Raw genomic sequence first — 18199 nt, 5'->3', positions numbered from 1 at the left:
TGACTGGAATCGAACCCGGGACCCTAAGTCCGCAGGACGATGCTCTATCCACTGAGCCAAACCAGTTAGGGCCCAAGGTCACACCTTTGTATGAAGGTTCCAGCTCAGGTTATCTGTGCTTTCATGACCACAATAAGCTGCCCCTGAAGTAAAATTCAAATCAGTTCCATCTTTAACTAAAATGGCAATGCTCCATTTGAATTGTGAGTAATCTGATGCTGAGAGGAAAGTGGTTTACCAACCTCTAACTCCTTGAGGGTGGGGATATATCAACAAGACAAGAAACCTAGGGGAGTGTCAACCATGTGCCATTGCTTTTTCTTCTGGCCCCATTGTCTAAGCTGAGTTAATTTCCTTCAGATGCTGGGCACCATTTCCAGTCCTCAGGGATCAGGAAGAGGGGAAAAGAACCCACTGTGGATATCATCCAGAAGCAAAGGGAGGGGAATAGCCCAGTTATCACATGGACATGAATTCTCAATAGTTTTCATGTTAAATGATCGTTTAGGTATGAGGAGAGAGGGAAGAAGGAAGAGAGGAAGAGAAAAAGAGAAAACCTAAGTTTGAGGTGACCTCTACACTCATAAAGGAATATGAGAGGTCTTACAATAAATGAAAAAAATGTTTTACACAAAGACATGGCTTTTCAGTAATAGTTTTTTACTGTACCATATTTTCTTTTCTTATGCCTTATTTACACTGTTTGTAGTTTTGTAACCTCCTACATGTCTTCTCTCTCAGATTATTTTAATCCAATGAAATTAACCTCATTCTATCCATGGGATCTGGAATAGAGCGCCTCTCGCTATGACTCTTTCCTTATTTAGTTCCTCGATATTTAAACCATATGACAGACTGTTACTCTTAATTTTATAGTTTATTTCAATAATTCATGTATTGTATACATGTAAATTGTGGGGTTAGTCTACTTTTACTATATGAAAAATGTCATCTTCTTTTTGAATGACTATAGTAAGCATGATATGTCACTATAAACATCCTATAGATAAATAACATGGCACTCCTAGTTTACAAAATTCCTTAACATATTATGTACCTTGAAAACTTGTGTTAAGTTGCACAGGAAGTTTAATTGACTTACTCAAAGTCACACAACACAACAGCATATGCCCTTGGTCTGGAGTTTCTCATCATGAGAATGACTCCTGTACTGGGGACACCTCAATAACCCCCTAGAGAAAGTTTCTTTCTCTTGGCTTCTTTAAGGGCAAATGCTCCCATCACCCTCCTTCCTGCCCATGAGCGAGTCTGCTAAGATCATCCCACTGGGTGTCTGAGGCACCAACCTGTGATGATGTTCCTGATGGGCTTCACCAGTGCTGTGAAGCCAGAGACTTCGGGCTGTCTGTGCTCCCACATGGGCTGCCATATAACAAGCCCACTGGCCAGTCGGAACGTGAGGTCAGATTCCTGGGGGAAGAGAAGATCAGGTCTAAATGGCCTCTAAGAACTGGTTGAAGGGACCAGTCCATGCAGAGATTAACATCACTCACAAAATTATTTTCAAAATAGATTGACTTTCCAAATCTTTCATCACACAAATGAGTGTTTCCATGGTAAACCAATAGCCCTAGGTCATCGTCACAACTACTACGGAAATCATGGTGGTCTGCTTTAGGCAATATTAATATTTAATTAAAATTCCGCTTTGGGCAAAGCATGAAACACACAAATTATTGTTTTGTATTAGAATAACCGAGGCCTGTTTATTTCAAGTCTTGGCAGATCTCTCTCCAGTGGTAATCATTATTATGCCTCTTAATTATTTAATTGTCTTTCTTCCTCATAAGGCAATATCCTCAGATGCTGGCTATTTGACTTTCTATTCTCCAGTCCACCTCTTGTTCTTGCATTTCACGGAATCAGGAACATATATTTAGATCCTTCCTAGTGTATTATTTTGTAGTGTTGCCTTCTCAACCATCTTTAACTCCTTGAGGGTGGGGATATATCAGGCATCTTCCCTTCCCCACAGCCCCTGTGATCATAATGCTTAACACAAACAACAGGAATTGGGTGCACAATATGTGCTGAATAAATACTTGCTGAATTGCACTGACTGTACAACCCGAACTCACTCAATGTATCTACAATTAAAGGTCTATTGCAGGAGCACATTTTGTGTTTCATCATCATATCATTTTGAGAGGCTACGTTTAAGATGCATTCTCACATTGCATAAGTACAAACATGTGACATTCTGAGATTACATGTGAAACAACTCAGCCTCTTAAAACAAAGTAGAGATGGAAGCAGAGATTGTGGTCGATTAATGAACACAGCGGAGACCCAGGCATTCACTTAGGGAAGTGATTTGCAACTTTGGCTTGCATATTATAATCGCCTGGGGAGCTTTTAAAACACAGGAGGCCCAGGTCCCACTTCCTTTCCTTCCCAGACCAATTAAATTAGAGTTGCTGTGAGGTTTTCTAAAGTTCCCCCTGGTGACTCCCCACACATAGACATGTTTGCAAACCATTGATCTAGAAAGATAAGAGCTGGGAAGAAACTGGAGAAAAAAGTAAAGTGATTTTGCAAATGGTGAATCAATGTAGCTCAGTGTCAAAGGAAGCCCCCGCTGGAAAGGCTGAGGAAATATCCAAATAAATCTGCATATGGGGAGAGAGAGGGCTCTTCTGTAGGCTGTTGATTGGGATCCTGGCACCACAGCAGTGCCCACAATAGGAAAGCCTCTAGGACTCCCCGTGGAAGTACATTCATTCTATAAGCATTTAAAGATCACCCACTATGTATCTGGTACTATTCTAGGTTCTGGGATACATCAGTGAACAAAGCATATAAAACCCCCTGCTCTTCTAGTGCAAAGGAGAAAAAGCAGGTACAAAGATGTGTCAGGCAGTATTTCTGTTTTAGATTGAGGATCGCCAGGGAAGGTAACTTTTGAGAAAGGAGCCAAAGGAAATGAAGGAGCTGCTATGTAGATTTTTTTTTTTTTTAAAGAAAGCATTATGTGAAAAGGGATCAGCAAGTGCAAGGCCCTAAGAATGTCTCATGTGTCAACAAATAGCCAGGAGTCAAGTGATTTCAGAACAGTAGAAAAAAATATGGTCAGAGAATTTACAGAGTTCCAAATAATACAGGGCCTGATAGGCCATGATGAGGACTTGAGCAATGACTGAGTAAGATGGGAAGCCACTGGAGGGTTTTAAGTAGTGGAATGACATGATTGGAAGTACCATATGCTTTGGTAGAATCTCTCAGGATATTGAGCATTAAGGGGAAGGTTGGAAAGCGTGACTTAATTAGGAAGCTCTATTATCATCTAGGGGAAAGATGATTAAACTAAGGTGCCAGTAGAGGGCAAAAGTGGTAGATTCTGGACACATTCTGAAAATAGAGCTTACTGATCAGAAGTGGAGTGTAAGAGAAAAAGGTGTCAAAGATTTTTGGCTTTGTCATTGATGAAGATAAAGGAGGAACAGGTTTGGGGATATTCAGGAGCCTAGTTTTAGACATGTTAGGTTTGAGATGCCTGTTAGACATTCAGCTAGAGTAAAAAGCTTGGCAGGCAGGTCTGGAGTGAAGGTGAGCACAACCCTGTTCCCTTGAAATGGGCATAGGGAAGGCTGCATAGCATTAAGTGTGGGGTTAGAGCCTGCAAGCAGATAACTAATAGTAAGCAAAGCTTATCAGATTTGTCTCCAGAAATGCAGGACACCAAATCTCAATTGACCTGGTTTCAATAATTTTGTAGTTTCTGAGCTCAGTCTTTTTTCCATGTTTCTCATAAGTAATCTTGACACAAATTATATTCCAATGGACATTGAAGCAGTAAGTGAGCTCTTATACTAAACCCTGGTGACACTTATCACTCACTGATAGTTACTGTCATCACTTTCTTTCATCTGATATATGCCCAACTAGATTGTGTATCTCTTGAAGACAAGCTGAGACCTCTTCTGTTGTGTGCACTTATCCTCGAGCATCATACTTATTTGTTGATTAATTTTAGTTTGCCCAAATAACACCAGTAAATACAATCACTCTTCAGACCTGAATACCTGCAGAACCCATGGCCTTCTCTTGTTTTCCTTTGTAAGTTCTCTTAAGTTAGCTGAATCCATAATCTCTGGAACCCTAATTCCGCTTTTAGAGTCCCATTTAATGGGCCACCCAATGCTATGTATGCGTACGTGACCAGAAACTCATAGCTGGAGAAGAAAATCTTTATCATTCAAACAGCTAGGGGGCATACAATAATTTCAGGTACTGAAAACTACTAAGAAAGAAAAAAAATAGAGTCATGTGCTTGTGGCACTAAAGTAGCCAGGGACATAAATGCTTTCTGAGGTGGTGACATTTGAGTTGTGAATAAACCCATGAAAAGGACATGGCCATGTACAAATCTAGGGGTAGAGCATGGCAGTGAATGTTTCAAATGGAAGAAAAACCAGTGCAAGGACCTGAATGCAAGAATGAACTTGTCCAGTTTGAGAGTGGAGGTTAATGAACAAAAGAGAGGCTGGTGAGCTGGAGGGTGATGAGACTGAGAAGGTAGGCAGGACCCAGGACCTGCACGTCCCATAGGCCAGGGGAACAGTCTTAAAGCAATGCCTTCCATGGAGTGTAACCTTTATAAAAAGACTTCTTAAAATGAAAATTTAAAGCTTTCAAAGTAGCAATTTAATTTGATCTAACAACATTTAAAAATTTTAGTATGTTTCATGGGCAATGCGGCCAGTGCATGCAAATCATTTGGGGAATTTACAGGTAATTTCAGTTCCATTCCTAGGAGCAATGGGACAGCTTTAATTGAAAGTAAATTTTGCCCAGCTGCGGTGGCTCAGTGGTTGAACATGGACTTATGAACCAGGAGATCACAGTTTGATTCCTGGTCAGGGCACACTTCTGGGTTGTGGGCTCGATCCCTAGTGAGAGGTGTGCAGGAGGCAGCCAATCAATGATTCTCTCTCATCACTGATATTTCTATCTCTCTCTCCCTCTCCATTCCTCTCTGAAATCAATAGAAATATAAAAAGAAAGTAAATTTTAACTAAAACTAAAATGGGTATAAAGACTCATTAGTCCATGCCCCTCATAGTGATTGTTAATGTTCTCACAACCATCTTCATATATAAATATATATATATTTATAACTTGAAACATCTATTCATTAGGATCCTAATATTCCATCAAAGAACAGTTGAGCATATTAATTCCTTATCTCTCATTTTAGCATTTAGATGGATTATTGTAATTAATTAATTCACAGAAATAAAAAATACTTTTTTAGCCAAAACCGGTTTGGCTCAGTGGATAGAGCATCGGCCTGCGGACTCAAGGGTCCTAGGTTCGATTCCGGTCAAGGGCATGTACCTTGGTTGCGGGAACATCCCCAGTAGGGGGTGTGCAAGAGGCAGCTGATCGATGTTTCTCTCTCATCGATGTTTCTAACTCTCTATCCCTCTCTCTTCCTCTCTGTAAAAAAATCAATAAAATATATTTAAAAAATATTTTTATTTCATTCCATGTTCTGGAATGGTACTGTGCCTTCACATATATGTACCCTGTGTTGGAACTATCCACAGTTTTATGCAATGGAGGATCCAAAAGCTTATGTAATACCACCAAGATCACACAGCTGGAGCATGGTGATTTCAGATGATATTGTCTCTTTCAGATCCAAGGAGTATATGGATATACTTGTATTTTAATGCAATTGGTTTCCATGCAATCCTATGTTTTGTATTTTATGCATTTAAAAATATTTGGAAAGCAATTCTTTGTTAGGTTGAACCAACCTGTCAAAAAGTCCATAGCACATTAAAATTAAAAACTTCTGTCTAGATCCTGTAGTATAAAAGAAGTAGCTACAGAGTGCTACAGAAGTACAAAGGATGTAATGCCATACATAAAATCTACAAGGAGAAGGTCAGAGGAAAATATCCATTAATGTTGAGGTTTGAAGAACCATGAGAGGAACTTAAGCCCCAGATCATGCTTGCACTTATATGCCATATTTAATTTGTTGGACATCATCTTGGATATTTTTAAGTAGGTAAATGATATATAGAGGACTGTGTTTTTGAAATAATGTTCAGTAGTTTAATATAAATATAAAACTCTTCATGTCTTGTTTTGCTACAAGATCATCCAAAGACACAGACACCAAATATGGAAATACCATTTAAAGCTCATCTTCACCTCTGTCCCCCCTCAACCGAACACTGCCTTTCTGCTTACCTTGATCCTGTGGACTAGAGGAGCAAACAGAAACACAAAGAGCTCCACAGTAGCCATGGAGTTATGGAATATCTTCCTTCGATTGTTCTCTTCGTCATCGTTGGAGCTACTTTGGCAAGGCAGCCCTGGAGAACCCTGGTTTTCAATCTGGTGGATAAAAGCACTACTACTGCCACCCCAGCTGGATCCTCGGTCTGTGCCCCCAAACCGCTCACTGTTGCAGTCCTGGGGGGCCTCCAGGAGCATCCAATGGAGGGTGTGAAGAAGTTTTGTCTCAGCAACACCCAGTTTATCCTGGTGGCCTGCATGGGATACGCGCAGAGTCAGGTTAAGGCAAACTCTGTGACCAGAACAATGGATATCAATTTGGGGTCTGGAAAACACCCTGGCTTTGCTCTGGGAGACACTAGCATTTCTGTGCCTCTTACAACCACTGCTGAAAGGGCACATTCATTTTTGGGGATTCTCCCAGGCTGCCGTCTTTGCAGAACGACATGCTGTCATAGGAGGAGAAAATGCATGCATCGCATCTCCTCAGTCAGATACCAAATACAGTTGACCCTTGAAGAACATGGGTTGGACTACACCAGTCCATTTAGAGGTGCAGATTTTTTTCCCCATAGTCAACCCTTCCTATCCTTGTGTTTTGCATCTGCAGATTCAACCAACCAGGATTAAAAATACTATTTCAATCTGCCGTTGGTTTAATCTGCAGCTACAGGGGCAATCTTCAGAGTTAAAAGTTACATGTGGATTTTCACAGGTGGGGAGAGGATGGGTATGCATCTACCCACTCCCTAATCCCACCCCTCTAACTATATATTTCCCAATGGGCTGTATACTGGTTAATAATATAGACTCTGAAGATAACAGCTACTGTATTTTAGGCAGTGTGACTAGGAAAGGCTCCTCCGTGAAGGGAACATTTGAGCAGAGACCCAAATGAGGGGAACGAATTGGATGGAAAAGCACGAACACTAACATGAGATAGATGGCTAAGATAGACTGTCATATGATAAAAGAAATCGACAAAATACCTAAAAAAGAAAAACAATCTTTATGCATAGGCATGCACATACATACAATACTACAAAGCGAATGTAGGTACTTTAGGAGCTGGGAGAGCAAAGAGGACAACTCTGATGGGTGAGAGTCTTTAGCTTTCCTATAATATATTCCTGTTTAGAAGGATAATATAGTCATGTACTACTTGTAAAATTAATTAAAAAATAAGAGAGCCAGTTCCCTCATTGGTAAAATGGAGGTAATAGTGGTACCAACATGGGGGGCAGGGTGAGAATTAAATGAGAAAATATGTGCACAGTGTCTGGGAAAACAGTAAATACTCAATAACCGTTATTATGAATGTTGAACACAAAGGATGATGGCATGCCATAAGTAACACAGGTGCACCAACCCAGCTTGTTCCTGTTGGAGAGGAGGGTTGCCGTGCAGTGGAGGACGTGAGGCAAAGCAGCTTGCACCAGTTCCCATCTGGAAATACTCTGGATGGCTTCAGAGAGGGCCGGAGAGAGGCCATGCAGCTTGTTTTCTACCAACACTCGTTCAAAGGACTATAGATACAAAAAGAAAGAGAGAAAGCATCTAAAGTAAGGATTCAGAGAATCTGATTGGTGAAAATAATGACATCAAGGTACTGTGGACCCTAAAAGATGCAAATTAGTGGACCCGATTCTTTAGCGTGCACTTACATTGAATTGCATTGGTTTTTAAAAAACATGCAGTAGCTCAGCAATAATTTCCTATTATCTACCCATTTTCATGTTTTTATCCAATGTATATGGCTTGAATTATTAAATGATTATCATGCCCATCAAAATAAGCTTACTTTAACACAAGAGTACAACACAATTAATTCTTGCAATTTTGGGGTGTAATATTTTATAAAATGCTGCTAAGTCATCCAAAGAAGCTGTCACAACTGCATAACAAAGTGGAATGTCTTTTGTAAACGCGTCTTGAGAAACAGAACATATGTCAATATTCAACAAGTGATAACTAAGGTATACTTTTTCAAGAACTCTGACTTTGGAAATATTAATGTTTATTGCATGTAAATGGCTAATTATTTTGCATCTATAATCTGGTAATAGATTTATTTTGTAGATTGTAAATAATAATAATAACAATAATAATAAAATACTACCTTAAACAAAAGTCAAAAAATGAAAAAAAAAGAAATCGAACTTTGGAGTCCCTGAGTTATTATCCCATGTCCCCAGCAATGACTGGGCGCAGGACACTCCCTACCTAATGCCTGGAACCATAAAGATACCTGTTGAGCAAAGAAAGGAAGGGAGAGAAAAACGGGTGGGTGGGAGGGAGGAGGAAAATGAGCTTTTTCCTTTGGTGGTTTAACTCTTCTATCCTGGCCCGGGATATTTTCTGAGAGGGTAGTAACCCATAAGAAGTTTGATTGACTCAGGTTTTTTTTGTTGTTGTTGTTGTTTGTCTGTTTGGAAGGAGCATATCACTATAAAGTGTTGAGGAAAGTGTAGCTATAAAATATAAAATAGATTTAATAATTACTTGACTTGTATGAACAGAACCCAATTGGCACTCAGCACCCCAAATGGTCTAGAAAACTGTGTAAGTGTGCTCTAGAGTGATCATAATGGAATCCCGAGTGTTTGAGCGGTATTATTGTAATTATTAGAATACTTGAAAAAAGATGCGGCTTAATACAGGATATTCTCCAAAGGAAACTATTTACTTTTTGACTCATAAAAGGAAAATAAGAAACTCATAATGAAAAGCATGCTGAAGTTTTGGTAAGGAGTAAAATCAGAGGTCCAGTCTTGTTTACTTTTAAAGAAACAAAATAAAGGCCTTGGGTGTGCTGGCAATGCAAATTAAAATATATTTAAATTTCTCAGCCTTCAGGTAATTTTTACTAGGTAAAATAACTTTCAATTTAGATATTTATATCTCTATATCTATATATCTATAAATGTGACTTAGCTATTTAATATCATGTGACATTAAACATGTCAGACATATCTTTGCCAAAAACAGAGAAAGGTTAGGATTATTTTAAGCTAGGATAATTGTAAGCATGGTTTAAAGAAGGCTCAGAGATTTCAGGTATGAAATTACTCTAACTTGAGAACAATACAAAACAATTTCCATTAAAAGGCTCTTGTTAGAAAGTTAGATTTTTAAATTATCTCTGTGACAACTCTGAAAGTCAGGAGATGCAACAGCACAAAGTCAAGCTTGAGACTGTGAGAGTGTATGTGTGTGTGTATGTGTGTGTGTGTGCATATGTGTGTGTGTGTGTGTGTGTGTGTGTGTGTGTGTATGTGTGACTCTCCAGTTGGCTTCCATCCTAGTTTGTAGAAGGTCATCTATGTAGTAATTTACAAATATTCATGGTAATATCTAGATAGGTAGGTTTCCACATTAAGTTATAAGATATGCAACGTGAACTCCAAATTTAAATGAAGTCTGTGGGAATCCTACTTTATTTGCTTCACAATCTCATGTCTTTTGTTCTCAATTTGTAAAATGGGAATTTGTAGGGATATGGGATTCTCTTAGAATCTCAGGTCAAAGCATTCTATTTTGCATAAATACAGGGTGGGCAATTACCAGCCTAAAAGATAAGTCACAGCCCAGTTGGTGTGGTGCAGTGGTTGAGCGTCGGCCTATAATCCAGGAGGTCCCGGTTCAAACTCAATCCCTGGTGGGGGGTGTGCAGGAGGCAGCCGATTGATTATTCTCTCTCATCATTGATGTTCCTATTTCTCTCTCCCTCCCTTCCTCTCTGAAATCAATAAAAATATATTTTTAAAAAAGATAAATTATAAGTAAGGATATAAAATAATAACAATAGACAAATAATACCAATAAATAATACAGTAATAAATATAATGCAAAAATAAAATGTTTTGGGTACTCACAACTGTAAACCTACTTTTGCCCACCCCTGTATTAATATCATTTCAATAATTATTTCATATCATCATTTTCAACTTGCACAACAAATAAAGAACATAAAAGTTCAGAATTGCATGTTACTTTGAGTAGTTCATAGACACTAATGTTAGGAGCTTTCACTATATAACAGTCATAATTTTGTTAATTGAGGACATAATTTATTTCTCTTGCTTTGCAAGGCCCTCCACCACCCGATTATCTGTTATTTCTCAGCCCTCTCTTCACTGCTCCATTCCTCTTCTCACCCTGGATGAAGGTCCTTCAGACTTGCCGTTCCCTCTGCTCTTCTCTCAGCTCCTCCTCCCTCCCTTCCTTCAAGTCTTTGTCCAAGGGTCATGTTAACCCGTAAACCTTGTCCACCTACCACTACTAGAATGTTAAACCCCACCCTAGTGCTCCCTAATCTCCTTCCTTGCTTAATTTTTCTCCATAGCGCTCATCACTATCTAGCTTACTATGTATTTCATGTTTGTGAGTAGCCTGTCCCCCTCCCACCACTAGAATGCAAACTCTGTATTTGCTGTGATTATTGCTCTCTCCCATAAACTAGAACTGTGCCTGGCACACAGTAGGTGCTCAATAATATCTGTCTAGTGAATTATGCACATACAGTCAGTATGATTTAATGTCTTTCTTTGGGTTGAAAATACCACACGGAATATGGAAATCATTAAATGGTGAATATCACATACCACACAAGAGGCTTCATATTGCTTCCCCAGTTTAGGCCTCAAAAATGCACTGAAAAATTAATAGAGATATTTGTTATCAGCATAAATAAAATTATTATTAGAACATCCTTATGACATATCTTCCAATGAATAAAGCATAATGCTACAAAACTCAAATATCATGCTTCCCTATAGCTTGTTAATAAGCAGGTGTTGAATGGCTGACCACATTTGCTTTTACATATGTAATTACATATATGAAAGAGATGTCCATCTCTACGTTTTCTGAAGATTTTGCCTAATCAGATTCTAAATCGCCAGTAGTCAGAAGTGGTGTATTACTCATGTACAGTCATATTAAAACTGGAAAATGAACACAGCTTGTGGGTCATGATTTCCAGAATCCAATTTCTTATGATAAATCATAATAATAATAATAATAATAATAATAAATAATAATAATAATAATGGCACCCTTGTTTCTTGTTTATTGGAATAGGTTTCAGGCTTCTTCGGGGGGTGGGGGAAGCCTTATAAAAGATCATTTTTTCCTCTGGGGATTTAACCAGGAACATTGCGCTCGCTGAATCCGAGCAAAAATGGTTAACAAGTGGGCACAGCAGATATTGGCCAAACAGGAACTAGAAAAACAACAGGTCACCGGGCTGCAATGACAGCCGGAGAAGGAGGGCACATCGGATGCAGGAGCACAACCAGTCATCATTATCTCCCCCGGTTCCCTGCCCCCTCTCCCTAGGCTCTCTGCCCTCCCATTCCCTAAATAACATATATATTTATCCAGCAACTGCCAACCTGCCTGTAGTCAAACTTCCCTGAAATATTTTTAAATGCGTGTTTTTAAGCGGGTGCGGAGGACTTGCTTTCCAGCCTCAGGGGGGGAGCTGCGGGCTGTGCGCGGCCGCAGCAGCGGCGGTGGTGGCGGCGGCGGCGGCGGAGGTGGAGAGGACCGGGCAGCCCGGGAATGCCCCCAGCCCAGGCTGGCCCTCACCTGGTTTGCCGCCACAGGAAGGTCTGGATGGGCAAGGGGATGCCGCGGCCGCCGTCCTGCTCCTGGCCCTCGGAGCTCTTCCTCTTCACCATGATGGTGGCTCCTGGGAGTCTTACTGCAGGACCCAGCGTTGGCTCCTCAGCGGCTGCCTCCTCTTCCTCCTCCTCCTCCTCCCGTGGTTCTCCCCAACTCTCATCCCCTCCTTCCCCGAGGCAGAGCCGGCTCTCCCCGCCCCATCCCGGGTCCTTCTACCCTCCGCCCCTCCCCTTGCGTGGAACGTGGCTGCGGGAGGCGGGAGGGTGGCGGAGCCGGAGTAGGGAGGGGGGCGCCCTGAGGAACTGTGCGCCGCTCCCTGCTTTCAGCACCTCCCCCTGTGGACAGCGGCCGTGCCCTCAGGCCCTCCCGCAGAGGAGAGCAGGGGGCTGGTTGAGCAGCAGTGCGGGGTGGGGGGTGGGGTTGGCCAAAAGGATCCAAGCACCACATCGCTCCGGGTCCCCTGCCCGGCCTCTTCAGCCCCCCAGCATTCGCTTCCTTCCCTTGGAGCTGTACCCCAGGAGTGTCCCCTGTCTTGCTTCTCAGCTTCTGAAGAATTGTCAAGGTCTGGGGAGAAGGCGCTTTGGAGCACCGCAGAGCAGTCACTAAGCCTGGCATCATTCGCACCTCCAGCAAGGAGGTCAGGAGTCCACCCTTGGGCTTAGCAGAAGGAGTACCTGAACGTTATCAGAAGTGCAAACCAGAAAGGGAGCAAGCGTGGCAAGGTAGAAAGCTTGAAATTTCCCTGATGTGAGAATTCATTTTAAAATTAGGTAACCATAAGAAATTAATCTTGCTTGTTTAGCCAAAATGTCCCCAAACCAACCAGTTGTAGATATTAGTTAATTACAACTTGAGAAAGAACATTTGGAAGGCAGCTATGCTCACCACTATACCACCAACACCTTGAGAAAGAACATTTGAATCATGGTGCTAGGAACTGTGGTTTATTCTAATCCATCAGTGCACTTGGGTGATCCTATTCATCCATTGATATCTGCCATTTCCCTTCAGTTATCAGTCAAGTGCCCATGTAGTTCAAAGGGGCATTACTGTTAGATATTTTATCTAGCAGTAAACAAATAGGGGTGGGGTAAAGTGAAGCGGTCTGAGTAGAATACCCTTGCTGTGAATCCAACTACCTTCAAACAAACAAACAGATTCATATACCTTTTTGAACAAAGGTACTGCTGCAACCTATGAAATAAAGACGCAGACACTGGGGAAGCAAAATCTTCATTTCCATTTACATGGGATTGATATGACAGAAATGTAGAGTTCACTTGAAATAGTCAAGAGTTTTAGATGGGAACACAAGTCTGGAGATTAGAAAAATATTCCATGAAAACCTGAATGTATTACAAAATCAATAACCAATGACAAAAAAATTGAGGAATAAAAATATGCTGAATCTTATCAATAACCTGGGAAAATCACAGAAGAAATTCAGTGATGATAACAACCATTTCAAGATCCTAAAAAGCAAGGACCTTGGGACCTGACTACCTGGTTCAAATACCAGCATTGTTGCTCACAAGACATGTAACATTGAAAATACCACTTATCTCAAATTAAAAAACTGTGGTACATCTACACAATGGAATACCAGGCTGCTATAAAAAAGAAGAAACTCTTACCATTTGCAACAGCATGGATGGACCCAGAGAGTATCATGCTAAGCAAAATAAGCCAGTCGGAGAAAGATAAATATCACATGGTCTCACTCATTTGTGGAAATATAATGAACAACATAAACTGATGAACAAAAATAGAGCCAGAGGGAGAAAAAGATTTTAGAATATAATAGAAGTGATCCTGTTATTTGCAGATTTTTAATATTTCCTACAACTTTTGTGATATCATACTATGTTAGTACAGTTTTGGTAATATCATTATACTTAAAATCCTTTTTTTCTTGAAATATTAATGTTTATTGTATGTAATATTATTATATTTAAGATCATTTTTCTTGAAAAAGTAAACAAATAAAATGGTAATTACCTAAAAAAAAAAGAAAGCAAGAAAATACCATTTATCTCTGGGAGTCAGTATCTTCACCTAAAAAATGAGAAGAATAAGAGAAGATATTTTCGTAAGGTTGTTGTAAGTCTTAAATGGGTCAATATATTTTCTAGTTAAAACTGTTTCATAACAAATGATCAGTGCAAATCTTAGAGGCATAAAGCAACCATTTTATCGTGCTCATGATTTGTGAGTCAGGCACATGGTATGTCTCAGCAGGGTAGTTTGCATTCAGAGTCTCATGCAGTTATCATTAGCTGTGAGTTGGGACTGCAGTTATTTGAAGATTTGAATGGTCTGCATGTCCCCGATGGTTCAATCATATGGATGATGGTAGATGTTGCCTGCCAGCTGGGTGTTCAGCTCAGGCTGTCCACCGGAGCAATAAACATGGCCTCTCCTGGCAGTCTCAGGGTGGTTACAGCTCACTTCACCCAGAGACAGATTCCTACAGAACGAGGTACAAGCCGCACAGCCTTTTCCCATCTAGCCTCAAAAGCTATGCAGCAAATTTCTGCTTCAGCCTATTGGTGATAAGTCATTAAGATTCTTCCAGAGTCCAGAGGAAGCAACATAGATCTTACCTCTCAAGGGGAGGAATGTCGATTGCAGACATATTTTAAAATATCCACGAAATAGGTAAAACACTTGGAAGAGTGCCTGTTCTAGTATGTCATTAGTACTATTCTTTTGACATGATGACTTAGCCTTTTAAATGAACTCTTCTGTAGCTCAGTCTTCCTCATCATTTTGTCTCAATTTTGTAATCCAAGATGCTTCCTGGAGTGTCACTGAGGAAGATGGACAAACAAAGGTTCTGGTCATTCTCACTTACTTTTAGTTTTTTCTTTTCCACTTGACATCTTGTTAGAACTTGTTAGTCGATAAATCCCTGAAGCACAGGGTGAGGTGACAGAGTTCCAGAGGCTAGCAGAGGATGGCCTGGATGCTAGCTCCTGGCATCACTGTAGGGTTCATTGCTTTGAAATAATGATACGTGAATGGTCTGTCCCTTAATAGGTCAGATTTTTGCTTTGACTTTACTTTCCATAGCTTCCCCAGAGGAATTCATACAAGCTTTCTTATACCTACCAGCTGGCTGACAGCTCTGTTTCAGGATTATAAGACCTTTTCTTAAGACAAGAAAAAATATGTAGACTGTACTTCAAATAGACCCCAATATCTTAAAGCCAATTTTTTTTGTCTTTTTCTTGCTTTCTAACCAATCGCGTGTTTTCTGCTTAAGGAGTTAGAAAGCTTCATGATGCTGGAAGCCATGTTTGCTGAGTCACCGAGTACTGATTTCTTTAACATTGGTGTGGCTGAAAATATTTTTAATCCTCAGCCTTTATGATTAGGCACACTGTCCTATTATGATGTTGAAGACATATAAGTTTCTACTTTAGATTACATTGTAATAATGTAAGCTTTATTTTATTAAGGTTAAAAATGCTAAACACCCCCTGTCATTCAGTTTAGTTTCCCCCCTTAAGTGTAGAAAAAAAAATATTTTTTTAAATCTTTCTTTATACCACCACTTGTTGACAGAATGGTGAGCTTTGTTTTCCTAGAGTCTAAACCATTTCTGCACAGGAGCCGACTTAGAAAAAATAAAATTGTTTACTTTGAAAAATGTGGTTTTGTAAATGTGGAAATGCAATATCTGCACTTAAGTATTCTAATGACATTTTCATATTCAGGAAGAGTTGTGTGTAATGGGTGAATTTTCAAAAATTCTCTCATCAGCATGCCCTGCAATATGTGATAATGAGCACTGGTGTGAGAAGAGAAGGCGATGCTGGTCTCCTTAGGAACAGTCAGGGACAAACCGTCTGGCTGCAGCACGACCTCCCTGCTGCTGTGTCGCGTTCACTCCTCATTCCTTCTGTTCTCTGTGCCTGTGCCCTCTCCCAGGGCGGCAGCTTCTGTCCATGACTCAGTCATGTAGCAGCAGCACAAACCTCAGACTCCAGCCTGCCCTCAGCGGAGAGAGCTTTCTCTGTCCTGCATTGACAACAATTACTTCTTGCACCCAAACGGCACCACGGGATCTGCTTCCAGAGAACCCAACAGTGTGATGTGGGCAAGCTTTTCCTCCTCAGGGGAGGGGAGTTTGACCTGCAGGTGCATTTGCAACTTAAAATCCCATTAAACTCTGACAGCTCATAGTTTTCTCTTTCAAAAAGGCAAGCAATAACCATTGGTAGAACACCTTTTATTTATTTTCAGCATAATCACTCTTATTGATGAAACTGAGATCATTCAAGCCTTCCCAAGTCCCTCTGGGTAAAGTCCATGTCACACTGCACTTCTGCTTCAGACATATTAAGGCATCTTTTCTCTGTTTCCTGACTCATGGATTGATAACTTTAATCTGATTAAGAAATAAACTACACATTTACCTAACCCTAGTGCTGACTAATTGAATTTTAGAAGAGGTTGATAGGTTTCTCAAAACCAATGATCCTCAGTCCTGGTGATTAGAATCATAACAACAGAACTTAAAAGCTATTACTGTCTGGGTTCTATCTATGATCAATTAAATCAGAATCTTTGGGGGAAGGGAGAAGCTTCTGAATATTTTTGCAAAGCTTTGCAGGAGACTCTAGTGTGCAAACTGGATGAAGAACCACTGTGCTCTAATCTGATTGAAGTAAAAATACACACAATAGAAAATGCAGTTCAGGCCAACAGGGAAACTGAACACATTAAATGCAGGAGATGGCAATGATCTAACTTCTATTATTTTAATATAGAAAAGGCTACTACATAAAAGGTTGAAAAACAGAAGGAAATAACTTCATTGTCCTATAAGTAGAGTTGGCCAAGCAAGTAGTTTTATCACCAGGAAAAGCAGAAGCGAAGCAAATGCCATAAAAAGGAAATGCAATCTATTGCTTTTTATCTTCAAGCCTTTGATCAGCATTTGCTCATGGAACAGTCCTCATCCCAAATAGATTTTGTGACTGGTAATAATTAATGTTCTTTACCTCTCACAAGAAATAATTCAAAACCACTTTACCTACTTTAATCCTATTTTAAAATGTGCCCAACATTACATCAATACACACCTTTTAATGTTGTTTTGACCATTCCATGCTAGTTTCCTTTTTCACTATTTCCATGATTATATGTATGAATATATTTAATTATTTTTATATTCCTCCTCAAAATCACATAGATCTGTATAGGTCTTTTTATAACGTAGAAAGGAAATAAAAATGCTCCATGGATCAGCCAGCATGGTTTATTTGAAGCTTATTGTGCTGCAAGAAACAGACCCATTCAGACCTACTTAGACATCTGTGCAGAGATGTGGGCAAGGTAAGGTATATAAAGGTCCAATCACTGTGTTATACACTTGAAACTAATACAATATTGTATGCAACTATACTTCACTAAAAAGTTTAAAAAATAAAATTTTTAACAATTTGGAGCTAGTCACTAATCTTTAACTTAATCACATTTACAAGTGTTTGAAACTGAGGCACAGAAAAATTAAGTACATTGCCTGAAGCTACATAACCAGGGAGCAGTAAGGCCAGGATGAGAAAGCTCAGGTTCTAGGAGAGTTTCTTTCCAGGATCAGGTTGAATGTTTTATTTTTAACAAACATTAAAGAGTAAATTTTAATATGTTTTAACATAAATAGCTAATGCCCTTGCTGGGAATGCAGCATAGTTTAGTGGGAAAGGTATTGGTATTCCAATCGTAGAAATCCATGTAATTCACCGTGTAATGAGCTCTGAGTCCCTATTTTCTTAACATGAAAAGAACATGATATTTACCTGATAGAGTTATTCTGAAGATTAAAGGAAGCAATGTATCAAAAACATGTAGACATTGTAAAGTAACTCAATGAACTTTTGATTCTACATAAACAATGAGAACCGTAATTTGCCCTTATGTGTCTATACATGGATTGCTGAAAAGACTAAGCAGTGACTGTGCAATTTAATTCTGCTTCTTAAGCTGTCATCAGTTTATAGCTAATTTATATGAGATATCATTAGTTTTTTTTGTTTTTTTTAAGGAAGTTAGGCTAAAAGACTGACTTAGCACACACGTAGCAATTATTCTTTGAGCCCTTGCTTTAGAATTTATATACTTCCTCCATTGCAAGCACTCCTTAGATTTAGAGATATTACCCAGAATATCTGCCTAAGGAATACGTTTATCTGCTGAAGAAATGTGTTAGCTAGAAGAAAAAATATTCAATTCTTTAAAGGAATAATTTGGGAAATTTCCTTTCTCGTATTGTTTGGATTGTAGCCTGGAG

General features: G+C 39.7%; 1 protein-coding gene across 5 annotated transcripts in view; it reads right to left on the bottom strand.

The window, feature by feature from the left end:
* The window catches only part of UNC80 (unc-80 homolog, NALCN channel complex subunit), a gene marked incomplete at both ends in the record, with an annotated part of 167667 nt that extends 155710 nt beyond the window's left edge, over positions 1-11957 (bottom strand). For all 5 annotated transcript variants that reach the window (XM_079781819.1, XM_079781822.1, XM_079781820.1 and 2 more), the window contains 5 exons: positions 1308-1431; positions 6226-6527; positions 7643-7799; positions 10878-10926; positions 11866-11957. In XM_079781819.1, coding sequence (XP_079637945.1) covers positions 1308-1431; positions 6226-6527; positions 7643-7799; positions 10878-10926; positions 11866-11957 — 724 coding nt within the window. The remainder of the gene's footprint in view (positions 1-1307; positions 1432-6225; positions 6528-7642; positions 7800-10877; positions 10927-11865) is intronic.
* Between the last annotated feature and the right edge of the window lie 6242 nt (positions 11958-18199).

Source organism: Cnephaeus nilssonii (genome assembly GCF_951640355.1).
Source record: "Cnephaeus nilssonii genome assembly, chromosome: 10".
Taxonomy (NCBI): Eukaryota; Metazoa; Chordata; class Mammalia; order Chiroptera; family Vespertilionidae; genus Cnephaeus; species Cnephaeus nilssonii.
The sequence above is the reverse complement of the archived record's forward strand: the minus strand, read 5'-3'. Positions and strand labels throughout refer to the sequence as shown.